Source organism: Monodelphis domestica, chromosome 5, assembly GCF_027887165.1.
Source record: "Monodelphis domestica isolate mMonDom1 chromosome 5, mMonDom1.pri, whole genome shotgun sequence".
NCBI lineage: Eukaryota > Metazoa > Chordata > Mammalia > Didelphimorphia > Didelphidae > Monodelphis > Monodelphis domestica.
In genome coordinates, this window is record NC_077231.1 from 25998295 (window position 1) to 26013063 (window position 14769).

The window sequence follows — 14769 nt, forward strand, 5'->3', positions numbered from 1 at the left end:
GAACTTTGCTATCAATAAGGAATCAAATTTTGAGCTCTGAATAAGGCAACTTCTATGATACCAACAAAAACTATATGAGGACTTTTCCCAGTTTTACCCATAATTTGATGCCTATTGGCTCCTAGACATGAATTATTTCTATAATCATATGTATGGTTTATATGATCATAGAAGTAGAGTTGAAAGGGACTTCAGGGACCATGCAGTCCAATCCCTTTATTTTACAGCTGATAAAATTGAGGCTCAGGGATGTTAAGGGATCTGAGTATGTCTATATCTGCACAGTGTAAAGCAAAAGCATTCATGATATCTTTTAGGATATTTCTGATATGTAAATCATTCATTCATTCAACAAACATTCATTAAACCCCTACTGTGCTCATTGCCAAGCACTGAACTAAGGACTTGGAGCTACAAAGACAAAAACAAAGCAATCCACTCCCTCAAAGAGCTTATATTCCGATGGGAGTCATCTTTGGTTAGAATATAATTTTATCAATTATAATAAAACTGTCATTTTCACATCTACAATGTAGTGGATTCTGCCCCTTGCTACTACATTAAATGCTGTTTGAAAATCAATCAACACAAAAAACTTTGAAAAACATGGGAATATGGTTAATGCAATGAGGAACAACAATTCCAGGGGGATCAAGATAAAGTACATTATTGAACTTCAGACAGATTCAGAATGCAGACTAGATCCAGATAGACATGCCTACATATATATGCACATTACATGTATGGCATCTATGTGTACATCTCTATAGTGACAAAACTATGTCATATATTTTATAAATAAAATATTTAATAGCATACATAACTATTAATTTTATATCTTAATATATGCTATCATACTGTAATACAATATATCAATGTATATATATTATATCAATAATATAACTATATTAATAATATAGGATATGTAACTATATCAATGGTTAAATAATATGATACTGTAATACCATATATGTTATTATATATTAATGATACATACTATATAATACTATATTAATAGCATAGGGAATATAATACTATATTAATAATGCAGAATATAATACGATATTAATGATATATGTTAATATATAATAATTAATATTATATAACACGTAATGCCACATGATATATCAGTCATATGCAATACATTAATACTATGTAACATTAATGATGTATACTATATTAACAATGTATAACAATTCCATATTATATATCAATGCTACATTAAAATATATAATAAAAAATGACAAGGCCAATGGGAGAATTTTTTTCTTGACACGTATGCAATGGTTTGGTGTCTCTTGATTTTTCAGAGAGGGATGGGGAAGGTGGGGGAAGGATCTGAAAGTAAATTTAAATTAAATTAAATAAAAACCAAAATAAAATGAGCGGGTGGTGGAAAGTTGGCTCTTCAATTCTTTCCACCTAAAACTTTGAAGATGTGGTTTGCTATGGAAAATGCTGCTCCTCTTTTCATCAAGGATACCCTCAATGCAGGCATAGACCATCCTCTTGATGGTTTAGAACCGCAAGAAAGCCTGCAAAAGCCTAGGTGAAATGCTTTAAGAGGGTCCACTTGGCCCAGCACAGAGCCCGAGGGGGAATCGGTCTGCGCATGCGCGAGAGAACAGGCTTCCAGCTCTGGTTCAGGCCTTCGCCTTAGGCCGGGCCTGGAGGGCGGGAGTAGCGAGCACTCCGTCACTGGGTTTCCGGGGAGGAGCGCGGTGGGGGAGGAGGGAGAGGGAGATGTCGGAGCATCTCTCCCACCACCCTCCCTCAACGCCTCAGGTCAAGCTGCTGGGGTGGAAGGTGGAAGAGGTGCTCCCTCCTCCTGTACAGCTGGGGGCGCTGCGGGCCTGGCGGCTGGAGGTTGCTGCTGCAGCTGTCGTAGCCGCGGCCGCGGGGGCTGAGCAGGGGGGGGGCGCTGCCTCCTCCGGGGCGGCGGGGGGCGCTGCGGGCCGGGCGGCGGGGGTGGCCCGGGCCGGCACCGAGCTCGGCGAGGCGGATGGAGAGTCTGGCCGAGCCCGGTGGTGCCGCCTCCTCGTCGGGCTGGGGACGGCGGGCCAAGGCCTTTGTGTGAGGAGGCGGCGGTGGCGGCGGCGGCGATGGTGCTGTGTGCCCCGCAGAGCCCGGTAAGCGAGTCCGGGCCTAGGCCCAGCCCCCGTCCCCGGCCCTGCTGGGGCCTCTCTTCCATCTCCCGGGTCCTGGGCACGGCCGCGTCCGGCCCCTTCGCAGCCTGCCTGCCCCCCCTCCCTCCTACGCCCCGGCTGCTTTGTGGCTCTGCGGAAAGCCCCGGAGTGGTGCGCGGTCGCGGGTCCTCCTGTGAGTGTCCTTTGAGGAGGCGGCCCCTCCCCCATTCTCTTCCCACCCCCACCCCCCCGAGGATGCTCGGTCTGGTGGCCGCTGCACAATGCCTGGGCCCCAGGAAAAGTTGGGACCCCCCCCCTCCCAGCTTGGGGGAGCGTTCGGAGGGGAGCACGATCTGGCGCCTGCACGTAATTACGAGCGCATCCTGGAGGCCGGGCTGGGTTCCCCGAGCAGAAAAGGAGGGATGCTGGAAAACTTTTCTCCAGCCTGTGCCCACTATTAGCCGGAGATCCCGGTGGCCTAGGCGGCTCAGGAACCGGCTGAAGGCTGGAAAGGGGCGCTAGGACGTGGCCCAGAAATCGTGTTAAACGGCCAGCTCCAGGCTGGACTTATTGGCTTGGCTTTTACCTAATAGTGGCTCTGTAAGGATTTTAACATCCCAGAGGGCAAGAAGTGCGGTGGTCAGATGGTGGAACAAAAGAGTTCAGGTAGTTGTTAAAAGCTTAGAAAAGCGGGGAGAATGGAAGGAAGTCGGGAAATTGTAGGAGCTGATAATAGGGCTGAAGGCACAGAGCTGAGAGACAAAACCAAGCGAAGCAAGACCTGTAGTTTTCTTGAGTTGTGCTGAAGTGTTTGGAAGGCAGTAGGCAATATTAGGGAAAAAATAGTTGATGGAGACAAAAGAAACTATTTAGGAGAAGATGGGATGAAATATTAAGGAATACTTTACTGATTTGGGAGTGAAATTAAACACTATTAGAAGGAATGTTCTTGACTGCTTCTTATGGGACAAATCGGTGGACTATTTTTGCCCTTCTCTTTGCTTCACTAGCCCTCTGTCCCTGCCTTAACAAATCTAGAATCTATGTATTTGCCAACAGCTTTTGGATTTGGGGCTTGGTAAGTAGCACTCTTTTGTCATAACTACCATCCTTTTCTCCATAGCATAATGCAGTCCCTTCCATCACCCTGCCAATACTCTAAGGCTTTAAGTGATACACTGAGGCTTTGAAGTGATGAGATTGATTTGTGATGTTTTCTTCTCCAGAGCCCTTTGCCCTGCAGACGTTTGGACATCTATCTTCTCATCCTGTCCACAGATTAATGGTGCTGATAAGGTTGAAACTTTATAGGATCTGCTAAAATGGGCATGAGGATCAAACTACACAGCACCAATCACCCCAACAACCTACTGAAGGAGCTCAACAAGTGCAGGCTCTCAGAGACCATGTGTGATGTTACCATTGTGGTAGGAAGCCGCTCATTCCCAGCTCACAAGGCTGTCCTTGCCTGTGCAGCAGGTTACTTCCAGAACCTTTTCCTGAATACAGGGCTAGATGCTGCCAGGACCTATGTGGTAGACTTTATCACTCCAGCCAACTTTGAGAAAATCTTGAGTTTTGTGTACACATCGGAACTCTTCACTGACTTGATCAATGTGGGCGTCATCTATGAGGTAGCTGAGCGCCTGGGCATGGAAGACCTCCTTAGGGCTTGCCACTCCACTTTCCCTGACCTAGAGAGCACAGTTGTGACTAAGCCCTCAACCAGCTCCAGTGAAGGCCGTTCTAGCACCCAAAGTAGCACTTCAGCAGAACCAGCTCATTCCCTTGGAGAACTCCGGAGTGTCGGAGACCAGTTTGGTCCTGACAGGAACTACATCTTGCACAGTGATGTTGGGTTAAGCTATAAAGAAGAGAGGAATCCTTCCAGTGACAACAACCATAGTCTGCCTTTGTTACACCAGCCACCCCCACCTAAGGCAGAAGAGCATGATGCCCCTGGCCCATTCTCTTCAGTTACTAGTATGGTAGCTCAGCCAGGCCTTGGTACCCTTAGTATAGGCACATCAACTAACTCAAGCTCATTCCAGCCTTTCAAAATTCAGAGCAATGGGGACTTTGTCAAAAATAGCTACTTTTCCCCTGATAACCCTTTGGATATCTCCACTGGGAGTAACTCCTGTCCAAGCAATAGTGACCACTCCAAAGATCAGGGTTTTGGACAAATGGATGAGCTGCAGTTGGAGGAACTTGGGGAAGATGACCTGCAGTTCGAAGATCCTGGAGAAGACCTAGTTCCAACAGATGAAGTGATAGAGTTGAGTGACGACAGTGAGGAGGAGTTAACGTTTGGAGAGAACGAAACCCGGGAGAGTAAGGCCATGCCCTGCCAGGTGTGCAAGAAAGTGCTGGAACCCAACATTCAGCTGATCCGGCAGCATGCTCGGGACCATGTAGACCTGCTGACAGGCAACTGCAAGGTCTGTGAGACTCACTTCCAGGACCGAAACTCAAGGGTTACCCATGTCCTGTCTCACATTGGCATTTTTCTCTTCTCCTGTGATATGTGTGAAACCAAATTCTTCACCCAGTGGCAGCTGACCCTTCACCGAAGGGATGGAGTATTTGATAACAATATTATTGTTCATCCCAGTGATCCACTGCCTGGGAAGCTCGGTCTTTTTGTTGGGGGAACTAGCCCAGAGCTCAAATGTGCTGCTTGTGGGAAGGTGCTGGTCAGAGATTTCCACATGGTCCGGGGCCACATTCTAGACCACTTAAACTTGAAGGGCCAAGCCTGTAGTGTTTGTGACCAGCGTCACCTCAGTCTCTGCAGCCTCATGTGGCACACACTTTCCCACCTGGGCATTTCTGTCTTTTCATGCTCTGTCTGTGCCAACAGCTTTGTAGACCGGCATCTCTTAGAGAAGCACATGGCTGTTCACCAGAGCCTGGAAGATACACTCTTCCACTGCCACTTCTGCAGTCAGAGCTTCAAGTCAGAGGCTGCATACCGATACCACGTTAGCCAACACAAGTGTAGTGGAGGCAGTAGCCTTGATTCCAGGCCTGGCTTTGGGGATCGATTACAGCATCCAGCTTTCCAGAAGCGGAAATTGCCATCAGATGAGTTCCTGAGTGAGGAACTAGCTCTCCAAAGCCAGTCTGGGAATAGCAAGTATAGTTGCAAGGTGTGCGGCAAGAGGTTTGCCCACACAAGTGAGTTCAACTACCATCGGCGAATACACACAGGAGAAAAGCCCTACCAGTGCAAGGTGTGCCATAAGTTCTTCCGTGGCCGTTCAACCATTAAGTGCCACCTGAAGACGCACTCAGGTGCCCTCATGTACCGCTGTACAGTCTGTGGCCACTACAGCTCTACTCTCAATCTCATGAGCAAGCACATAACTGTGCATAAGGGCAGCCTTCCACCTGACTTCACCATTGAGCAGACATTCATGTACATTATCCATTCCAAAGAGGCGGAGAAGAACCTGGACAGCTGATTGGGCTACATTAGACCTGAGGGCTTGGTCCCAAAAAGTAGCCAGGATGTTGCTTTTCCAATGGCCTGTTGGCCTCTGACTGAAGTTACATTTTGCCTTGCTAGGAATTCCAATTTACATTGTGTTAAAGGAAGAAAGGAAAGAAATAGCACACAAACTGAGAAATCATTTTTGAGAAGCAATGACCCTACCATGTTTACCTCCACACCTGCTCGTGGCCAGCAAAGGCCACGTTTTTGGTTCTTTGGGGAGCTGGGATTGTGATCTAGTAACAGAGACAGAAATTGATTTCAACTAGGTCCTTACTCCCCAGACTCTCTAGTTTTAGTTCACTGTTAGGTTTTATGCTGCTAAGAATCCAACCCACAGCCTCAATGAAAAGGGGAGGTGAGAAGAAGTCTTCAAACTGCTTTTTAGTTTCACTGTAGGCATTACCACAGCTCTGTGGCCTCCAGCAGGATTAACCAGTTATGAGGATGATCTCAGAAATATGATCATTCAGATAATCCAACTAGTCAGGGCATCCCACCTCAAATTCTGAGTTGTAGCCTTTAAGGTGTGGTATTAGCCTGCCACACAGACTTACCCAAAGTTCCTTTAAGTGTTAAAAACCAGTTGGACAAAATGAAGAACCTTTGAATTGAAGCAAGAACTTTGGATTTAAAAAAAGGAGTAAGGCAGAAAATTTTAAGTATGGTGAAACCTAGCCCAGAACAAGTTATCCTGAAGAGCCATTTGAAATCTGGGTATAGGTGTGGGCAGTAAGGTAGATTTCTTCCCTCCTCATTTCCAAAGAAAAATGGTTTTAGGGCAGCCCAGCCAAGGCTTTCAGGATGTCCCCAAGGGGACAGGGATAGCAAACCACCCTCACGTAGACATCTGTTACTCTGGTTCCCTCTATCCATCTAAGGGAGTGAACCTTGGGCATCCTGGGGAGAGGTTGTAACATTTCTGTCAGCAGTAACCTTGCCTTAATTTTCACCCAGTCTCCTGCCCAAAAGTGTATTGTCTTGGCCCATAGTTAAGATGGGAAAGAGACCATATTGTGAAGGGGTGCTTGTCCTGTAAGTCCTTCCAAGTTGATGGGACCTGAATAATAGTGGCATTTTGTTGGTGGGGTGTAAGTCTTTACTGCCTGTTTTAATCAGGTAACACTTTTTGGGGTTCTTTTTACATGCACTCACAGGCAGGAGGCAAGTAGTGCTAAAGTAGCCCATCTTTTACTTGCTGGAGTTTATCTTGATCTGTCCTTGTATCACCCCTAGAGGATACTATTGGATGGACCTACCCAGTCCACACACAGAAACTGGCTGATCCTTATTTTATTTTGTTTATGAAAGGGTCATGCCCAAAGAAGGAGGGAGGGAGGGATCCCTCTGAACTTGATCTTGCATGTTCACAAGGTAGCACCCTCATCCAGAGTTGCCCTCAGTAACTCATACTACCTCACCCAGAGCAAATGCACTGGGAGTTCACAGCCACAGCCACACACACTGCCACCTGTGTGAACTTGGCAACGCCCAGTGCCATTTCACAAGCAAGTGATTTTAATTAACTCTCAAAGCCTTTTTTAAACTTTAATATTTATTATTTTTGTATACAGATCATCCAGCATCCGCTTTGTATGACAGATTTCAGGAAAATGAGGTTCCCAGCAATGAGTGGCCACAGCCTAGGAAATAGTTCCTATCCAGGGATTTTGGTGACAGGGGTACAACCCAACAGAGAATAAGCCAAATAGGTCTTAACCTAGCCTAGTCTAACTGAGACGTGCCCTCCTCCCACAAATAGAGGGGATCATTTCCCTTTCCCCAAATAGATTCCTCACTATGATAATAATCCTAGAGAACACTTTCAGCAATGGCCTGACCTAAGGAATCTGGGAACAAAGAATGCCCTAATAATGGAAACTTGTTAATTTCCTAATTAACAATTAATTCCCTCTTCCCAAATCACCAGGCAGAGTTATCTGAGAGACATTTTAAAGAAGGCAGAAGACTAGGTTCAGTGGGCCAGTGATTTCTTGTCTTTGTACCCCTTCCAAATTAGGAAGTTGTCATTTCCCTGTTAATTAAGAGCAAGATGGGCAAGCCAAGTTCCCATCGATTGACTTGCTGATTCTTTGCTTCAAGGTGCTGTTGTTTCTAAATGGAGCCCCATTTTCTAGCCATGAAACAGCAAAAGCAGTATCTTACTTAGAAGTAGAACAACTCTTTCTCCATAGTGTCTGTTAAGGCAATTGGGATGTAGTCGTGAGGAGACATGAACAGAAGCCATTGTAGGTCCAGTTTCTACTATCTACCACCAACCTGTTGGAGTCTTCCTTGATAAACTTAACAATGAAAATTGAACTGATATTAAGGTGATGGTGCCTGTTGTTAGCAGGCCCTTCCTTTTCCCTCTTCCCCTTCATCATAACAAATATAAAAGATTAATGTGATGTAAAAATTAGAGATGGTCAGGCAGCCACCAAACTCGTCTACCCTGAGTAAGTTTCTCTCCCTGGTATGCCCCTCTCTTTACCTCCCCCTCCAACCCCCAGCAGCAGTTGGGAAGTAAGTGATTTTTAGATGGTGGGATTTAGAAGAAGCAATACTAACTAGGGCCTAGTCAAAGAGACATGCTAGAAAAATCCTTTCCTTGTATCTAAGAGCTTGGGTGCTGAGTGGTCTGTGAATTTTAACTGAAGCTGTGAAGTTTTTGTTTTCTTTTAGTAAACCAAATAAAAACACATCCCAGAAGCTTTTTCCCTAAAACGCTAAGCAAAAGACTGTAGTCCCTTATTCCTGGCCTAAAGCTAGGAGGAAAAACCACCCCTACAGCAGTCCTTCCCTACCAAAGGGTGGTGTTTATGTGTGCTCAGTCCCAGTCAGACATGTAGCAGCACCAGTAGCTAGTGAGACCTCTTAACCAAATCCCTTTGCTCTGTGCTTACCCATATTCATTCTTGGACCTCTTTTGTGTTTGGAGCTTTCTATTTTCTCTGCTTTCTAGCTCACCTTGTTCTGAACTGGCTATTATAACACCATAGTCTTGTAGCAAAAGATACTCTAATAGATTTTTTTTCATTTGGAGTCTGGTTTACAGCTTTTCAATTCATTTGGCTTTTTTCTCCCCTCTTCTCCTTGGAACACAGTATTCTCTCCTCCTGTGCTGTCTAGTCTCTGTCTTACCTTGAGTCTACTCTTCCTCTTCCTTAGCCCTGTCTTGCCAAACCCAGGTTCTAGGTTTGGAATTTAAGAAGTCTCCTCCATCCCCATAGCTGGTTAGGAATAGAGGCTTAGTCAAGTCAGGCCCTTTTCTGGGAGAAAGAGGCCCCTGGAGGGTTTGGAAGAAAGTCAGCATTCTCCCTGACTTCCTCTCCTGAAATGTGAATGCATACTCTTTGAGAAAAAGCTTGTGGTACCAGGTACCTTCTCAATTTTTTTGCTACTGATAAATTCTCCCCCAGCCATTTCTCCTGGCCTCTGGTTCCCTATTCCATGGGCTGCTCAGCTTTGGAAATGAAAAATGTTATTTAAAGCTATTTATGTAGATGGAAACACTGAATTTTCCAGATGGGGTCAAGGAGTCTCAAATGGCATAGAACCCCACACACACAGCTCTTCGGCTCTGTCCCTAAATCCTGTACTGAGAGGAGCACAGATAGGAAATAGCAACAGAGTGTTAGTTTCCACGTGATTACCCATTTTAAAGTCAACATCAGGATGAAAATGAAATTGAGTTTTGATTTTGATGTTTCCTTAAAATCCTTCCCTCTCCCAACCCGTCCTTCTTTGCTCCTATATCTGAAGGCTCTTTCATAAAGCAGAGAAGAGTTGTCATTGACATCTAACCCCTTTCATTAAATTAATTGTAGGTACTGACCTAATATTTAAGTGTTTACTATCTATTGCTGTAAAGTTTTGTATATTTTGTAAACTTTTTTTCCCAAATAGTAGATGTCTAAAATCGTTGTACATCTGATTCTTTTATACTCCATTGTTCAGCACAAAGTGTGGTTTTTATTTAGAATAAAAAAAAGGAAATTTGAGATGTGCCCGTGTCCATCCCTTAATATTTGAGAATATTCATGTGCTTCTGAACTTGGATTTTGCGGTCTGGGCACCTCATCACTACAGTCATACTTCCCCAGATGAAAAGCCAAAGTGCTTTCAAGTCACGTTTCCTTTTCCAGTCTCTGGGATTTCCTGTTCAGGATTAGGATGAACTTGTTATATTAACCCAAATGAGAAAAGAAATAAATGAACCAGTGTTACCCTGAAAGGATCCTTAATTACATCTTTCACCATCCCAGACATGGAATTTGTATCTAGAAAGTTAGCTGCATGTTAGCCAGATCAAATATTGACTGGGAGAAAACTAGTATTTAATTCCTTAGTTTCTAATGTATAGGAAATGGGAATTAAACAGAGGAATGTTGAAAGTAGTTAGGGAGCAATAGAGGTTTGATGTCAAATTCTACGAGGCTGGAACAAGGAGACAAACCTCCTTCCAAAGTTCATCTCAGAGCACTTGGGTTCAGTTCTGGAGAAAACTGGATAAAATGGATCCTAATCCCTTGCTATCCCGTTAAATGGAACAATTCCCCCAATGAATTGTGCTATCCCATTGACAGCTGATTGCTACATTAGTGGTACTGTGAGACTAGCAAGGTCTTGGAGGAAGTGGTCTATGTGATAACCAAAGATGCAGTGACCAGCAATCTAGGACCTAGAGGTGTTTACTGGGACAGCTAATAACCAGACTACAGCTTAGAGAAGTAAGGACATTTTCCTAAGGACCAGATTTTGGGTTTTCATATAGGAAAAAAGATTTTTTAAAGTCTTTTTGGGGCCAACTAGGTAGCACAGTGGATAGAGTGCCAAGCTTGGAGTCAGGAAGTCTTGGTTAAATCTGGCCTCAAACACTTCTGGGCAAGTCACTTAACCCTAATTGCCTGGCCCTTGCTACTCTTCTGTCTTAAAACTGGTACTAAGAAGGTAAGGGTTTAAAAGGGGGGGGGGGGTCTTTTCCTAGAAGTTTGACCAACCCTGAACATTTGGCCTATAGCTAGAGAATATTTCAGAGATGAAGCTGGCAAGCACTAAGGAGATTTACCATGAAGTCTTGGCTACAGGTTACCACCCATCCTTCCACGAAGACACTTAGCTACATCTAATCACATTGGGATACAGGTTTAATACATAATACTTCTGGTGAATGGGTTCAGCCTTTTAGGAATAAAGGACACAAAGCCAAAGCATATGGATGATAATTCTAGATTACAGGTTCTTAACCTTTTTTTGGGTTATGGACCCCTTTGGCAATCTAGTGAAACTTCTGGACCCCTTCTCAGAATAATGTTTTTTAAATGCATAAAACAAAATACAGGGTTACAAAGGAAATCAATTATATTGAAATACATTTATCAAAGTACTCTGGAAAACAAGCTAATGGACTTCAGGTTACAAATTCCTGGAAGAAACATTCTTCTTATTGTTTTAATTAGGATGAATAGGTGGTTAGATATTGGGTACCAGATATTAAATTCACAATTGTTCACTCTTCCCCTGGGGAGAATTGTGAAGCCAGGATTTGCCAAAGGCAGCAGAGACTTAGTCTGATACTTCTGGTTAGCCTAAAAACCTCTCATTAATACTGATAAAATGACTCAGATTAACTTGCCCTTCCCCAAGCTGAGTTGTTAATATATCTACACAGAAAAATAAAACATTTGTACATTTGTCTTGAAAGAAGTACAAAAGGGAGAACAGAATTTAAATGTTATAACTGGCCCATGGGTCACAATACGGAACTTTTCTAACCTATGGCAGAGGAAGACTGGCAAGTAATGAAGAAGATCAAGCTGAACTATTTCCAACAGTAATGGAGGGAGAAGTGCAATCTTGATTTAGCTTCATAGCATTTGCATCAGACTCCAGACCTGTAGGCAGCTTCCTCATTCTTGTCTCCCCTACCTCTGCCTTACTTATCCTTACACTAAAGATACATATGCTCAGTTCAAAACACTCAGGCCTTAGGGATATCCTGCTTGTGGCCTCCCAACTCCTTGGCCTCTGGCATCCTGTCCTCAGATCCAGGATAGTTCAATGAATTTAATCTAGATGCATAAATAAAAGCCTGATGCTACTGCCAGGTTTGTCCTTCTTCTGGTCAGGGTGATTGATGGTGTGCTTCCAGCTTCCTTTGTCAAGTCTCTTCCCATCTCTCTGGCCTTTCCTCCTTCCCCCACTCCTTTGAAGTGCCAGTTATTGCAGGGTCAGGGATCCAGATGATTCTCCCGTAGGTTCCCTTCTCCCTGCCTATAGAGTTGCAGATCTGAAGAATTTTGCCTGATTCTGAACCCACAGAGAGAGCAATTGAATTGGACAAATGGTCCTAACAATTCTGTGGACCTTTCCTCCATTTCAGTACACCCTAGAAGCACTTTCTGCTACTCACTGTACATAACTACCTCCCCCCATCTCTTTCCTTCAAGTTCTTCCCTCTCCCTTGCTTTTTTGGTGTTCCTTTGAAGTCTGGATAAGTCTGTCACTCCTCAGCTAGAGAGCCTGAAATGGGAATCAGCCAGGGTTGGGCACATCAGCTTGAGGGATGGGGAGAGGTGAGATGCTTAGAGTTAGAGAGGAGGGAGGAGGCACATGCCTGAACGTGTAGGCTGGCATGAGGGCAGAAGGAGCCAGCAGGGGGAAAGGGTCCGTCTAGTTGGTTTGGGCTTCCTCCTTAGTAATGACAATAGAGTGCTTAGTACTGGAAGAGGAGGAAGAACCCCTGCCTTTGCGGGCCTTTTCCTTGGGAATATAATGGACCACGGCCCCCATCAGTCGGCCACGGAAGCTGGGGCTGAGAAAGTTGTACAGGATGGGGTTAGCAACACAGTGCAGCATAGACAAACAGTCGATAACATCGTAGAAGAAGTAGAGGATGTGAACCAAGTAGCAGTGGAGGTAGATGTGGTCTCCATGTAACGTGAGCAGCAGCAGGGTGACATGGTAGGGCACCCAGCAGACCACAAAGACAGCCACATAGGCACAAACCAGCAGGCAGTGGCGCCGAGCCTCTGGCCGTCCCACCCGGTATAACTGGTAGACAGTGAGTCCGTTGAAGATGACCATCAGTGGGAAGGGCAGTAAGAAGCCCAGGACTATGGTGGAGAGGGTCACGGCCAGCGCCCAGGTGCTGTACGTCTCAAATGGAGCCAAGAAGAGGCACATTGGATCGCTGGCTTCCACCAGCCGGATGTGAGCGATTTCTGGCAGCGGGATGAGGGCAGAAAGGACCCAGATAGCCGCACACACACCTTTCCTCACACAGTGCTGATGCCGCTGCCAGAAGGGCGAGGAGGAGGTGAGCGTGACATAGCGATCTATGCTGAGGCAGGTCAGGAAAAAGATGCTGCTGTACATGTTGGCGAAATAAAAGTAGTGCGTGAAACGGCAGAAGAAGCTGCCCCACAGCCAGGTGTAGTCCAGGGTGACTTCCAGCATCCACACGGGCAGGGACAAGATGATGCCCAAGTCAGCCACGGCCATGTTGAAGACGTAGAGATGGAGCAGTCTTCCTCGACCCAGGCTTCTCCAGTTGATGTAAATCACGAGCAGGTTCTCCACTAAGCCCACCACAAAGATAGCCAAGTAGAGCACGAAGAGGACCACCCGCTTGACGTTTTCATTGAGCTTGACCTCGCACTCAGAAAAGGTGTGGTTGAAGAAATGTATCAGCTCCGTCCAGTTATGGAGGTCGTCCAAGTCACCGAAGAGCTTCAGGGAGGAGCTCTCCGTGGGGCCGGGCCCCATCGTGGAGCTGTGGCCGGTCGTCATCGGGGCGGCAGGTTCCTACGAGAAGGGAGAAGCCCTTGAGGCTGGTGGCGCAGAGGTGGAAGGGGCTGGGGCCTGCAGGGTGCCTGGGGCAGGGTTTTAGAGTCCCTCCGAGAGGGGACCAGGAGAAGGGAACTCGGAATGCCTAGCCATCATTGGCCTGCCACGCTAGATCTAAGGAAAGTGTCTTCCTGCAAGCCAGGGAATTCTTCCCGCGCGCCTCCCCTTCTAACAGCCCCCCAGCCTCCCGGGGTCCCGCTCGCCAGCTAGCCGGAGCCCCTGCCACGATTTAGAGCGTAGCACCCCTCTCTAATCCACCCGAGGGCCACCGCGAATCACTGCTGGCCGGCTAGACGGGCTCTTAACCTTCGTGTGTGGAAAGCCCCCGGGGCAGCCTCCTCGGAGTGCGGGTTGTTTTTAACTAAGCGGAATGGAAGGAAATGCTCAGTTTCAGGTAGAGGCTGGTGAAAAGAAAGCTCATTTGTTCCCCCGTGGCAAGCTCACAGACGTCCTGGGATCTCTCCGTGCACCCCAGGCTGAGAACCCCTGGGGCAGCACTCGCAGAGCTGAGAAGCTAAAGGCCATCTGCTGCCCGTCATTCCCTCATTGTACAGATGAAAAAACTGAGGCCTGGAGCAGGGCATGACTCGGCAAAAGCGAACCAGAATCCCATTATCCCACCTTCCCCCTCCACAAGAAGGGCTCGGTTTGGGGGAGCACTTACCCCCAGCTCAGCTTGTTTATCAGGGGCGGCAAGGGCGTGTCCAGTTCTGATAGTCCGAGAGGAGCCCGAGAGATTCTGGCAATGGGGGTGTGGGCTTGGCGCTCGCTTGTCTCCTCAGGGCCGCCCTCCTCGTTCAGGAAACAGATCTCACTGGCTGACATTCTGTGGGAGGGGGCCAGGGGCTTTCCTGCATTCATCCATTCAACTCCAGAGGGAAGAGATGGACAAAAGGTGGCAAAAGGACTCTTACTTCCTTCCCTCCCTCCCATTCCCTTCCTCACAAGCTTGCTTGGGACCCCATTCTTCTCCGCCTGCCAACAAACATGGAGGCTAAAAGAGATCAGATTGGGGGAAAATCCGTTTTTCATGACTGGCTCTACCCTTCACGCTCCCCCTCCAATCTTCCCAAACTGTGAGAATGGGGATCACTTTCCCCCTCTTTGTCTTCTGATCTGAGGATGGGGCAAGGGCCACAGTTGTGGCAGGAAGCAGGGCTTTAGACCTAAGGGTGGCCACAGGATGTCTTTTTTTCCCCTGGGAAAACATTGTGGTATGGAGGAAGGGTATTCCATAAGATGGCCAAGATGCCTATAATTTGCTTTTTCAGCACTTCTTTTTAGGCTCTCTGCATA

At 46.4% G+C, this 14769-nt stretch overlaps 2 protein-coding genes across 3 annotated transcripts; one reads left to right on the forward strand and one right to left on the reverse strand.

The window, feature by feature from the left end:
- Positions 1-1946: 1946 nt before the first annotated feature.
- On the forward strand, positions 1947-9626 carry ZBTB39 (zinc finger and BTB domain containing 39). 2 transcript variants are annotated; one of them, XM_007506241.3, is made up of 2 exons: positions 1947-2129; positions 3353-9626. In XM_007506241.3, exon 2 carries the CDS (start codon positions 3449-3451, stop codon positions 5591-5593), a length of 2145 nt encoding a protein of 714 aa, XP_007506303.1. In that variant the 5' UTR covers positions 1947-2129; positions 3353-3448; the 3' UTR covers positions 5594-9626. The 2 variants fall into 2 exon arrangements, with proteins under 2 accessions (XP_007506303.1, XP_016282714.1); XM_016427228.2 differs by lacking the exon at positions 1947-2129 and adding an exon at positions 2165-2319.
- Positions 9627-10754: 1128 nt separating this feature from the next.
- GPR182 (G protein-coupled receptor 182) lies at positions 10755-14375 on the reverse strand. The gene is made up of 2 exons (XM_007506240.3): positions 14138-14375; positions 10755-13431 (listed from the first exon to the last, which is right to left on the reverse strand). Exon 2 carries the CDS (start codon positions 13414-13416, stop codon positions 12298-12300), a length of 1119 nt encoding a protein of 372 aa, XP_007506302.1. The 5' UTR covers positions 13417-13431; positions 14138-14375; the 3' UTR covers positions 10755-12297.
- Between the last annotated feature and the right edge of the window lie 394 nt (positions 14376-14769).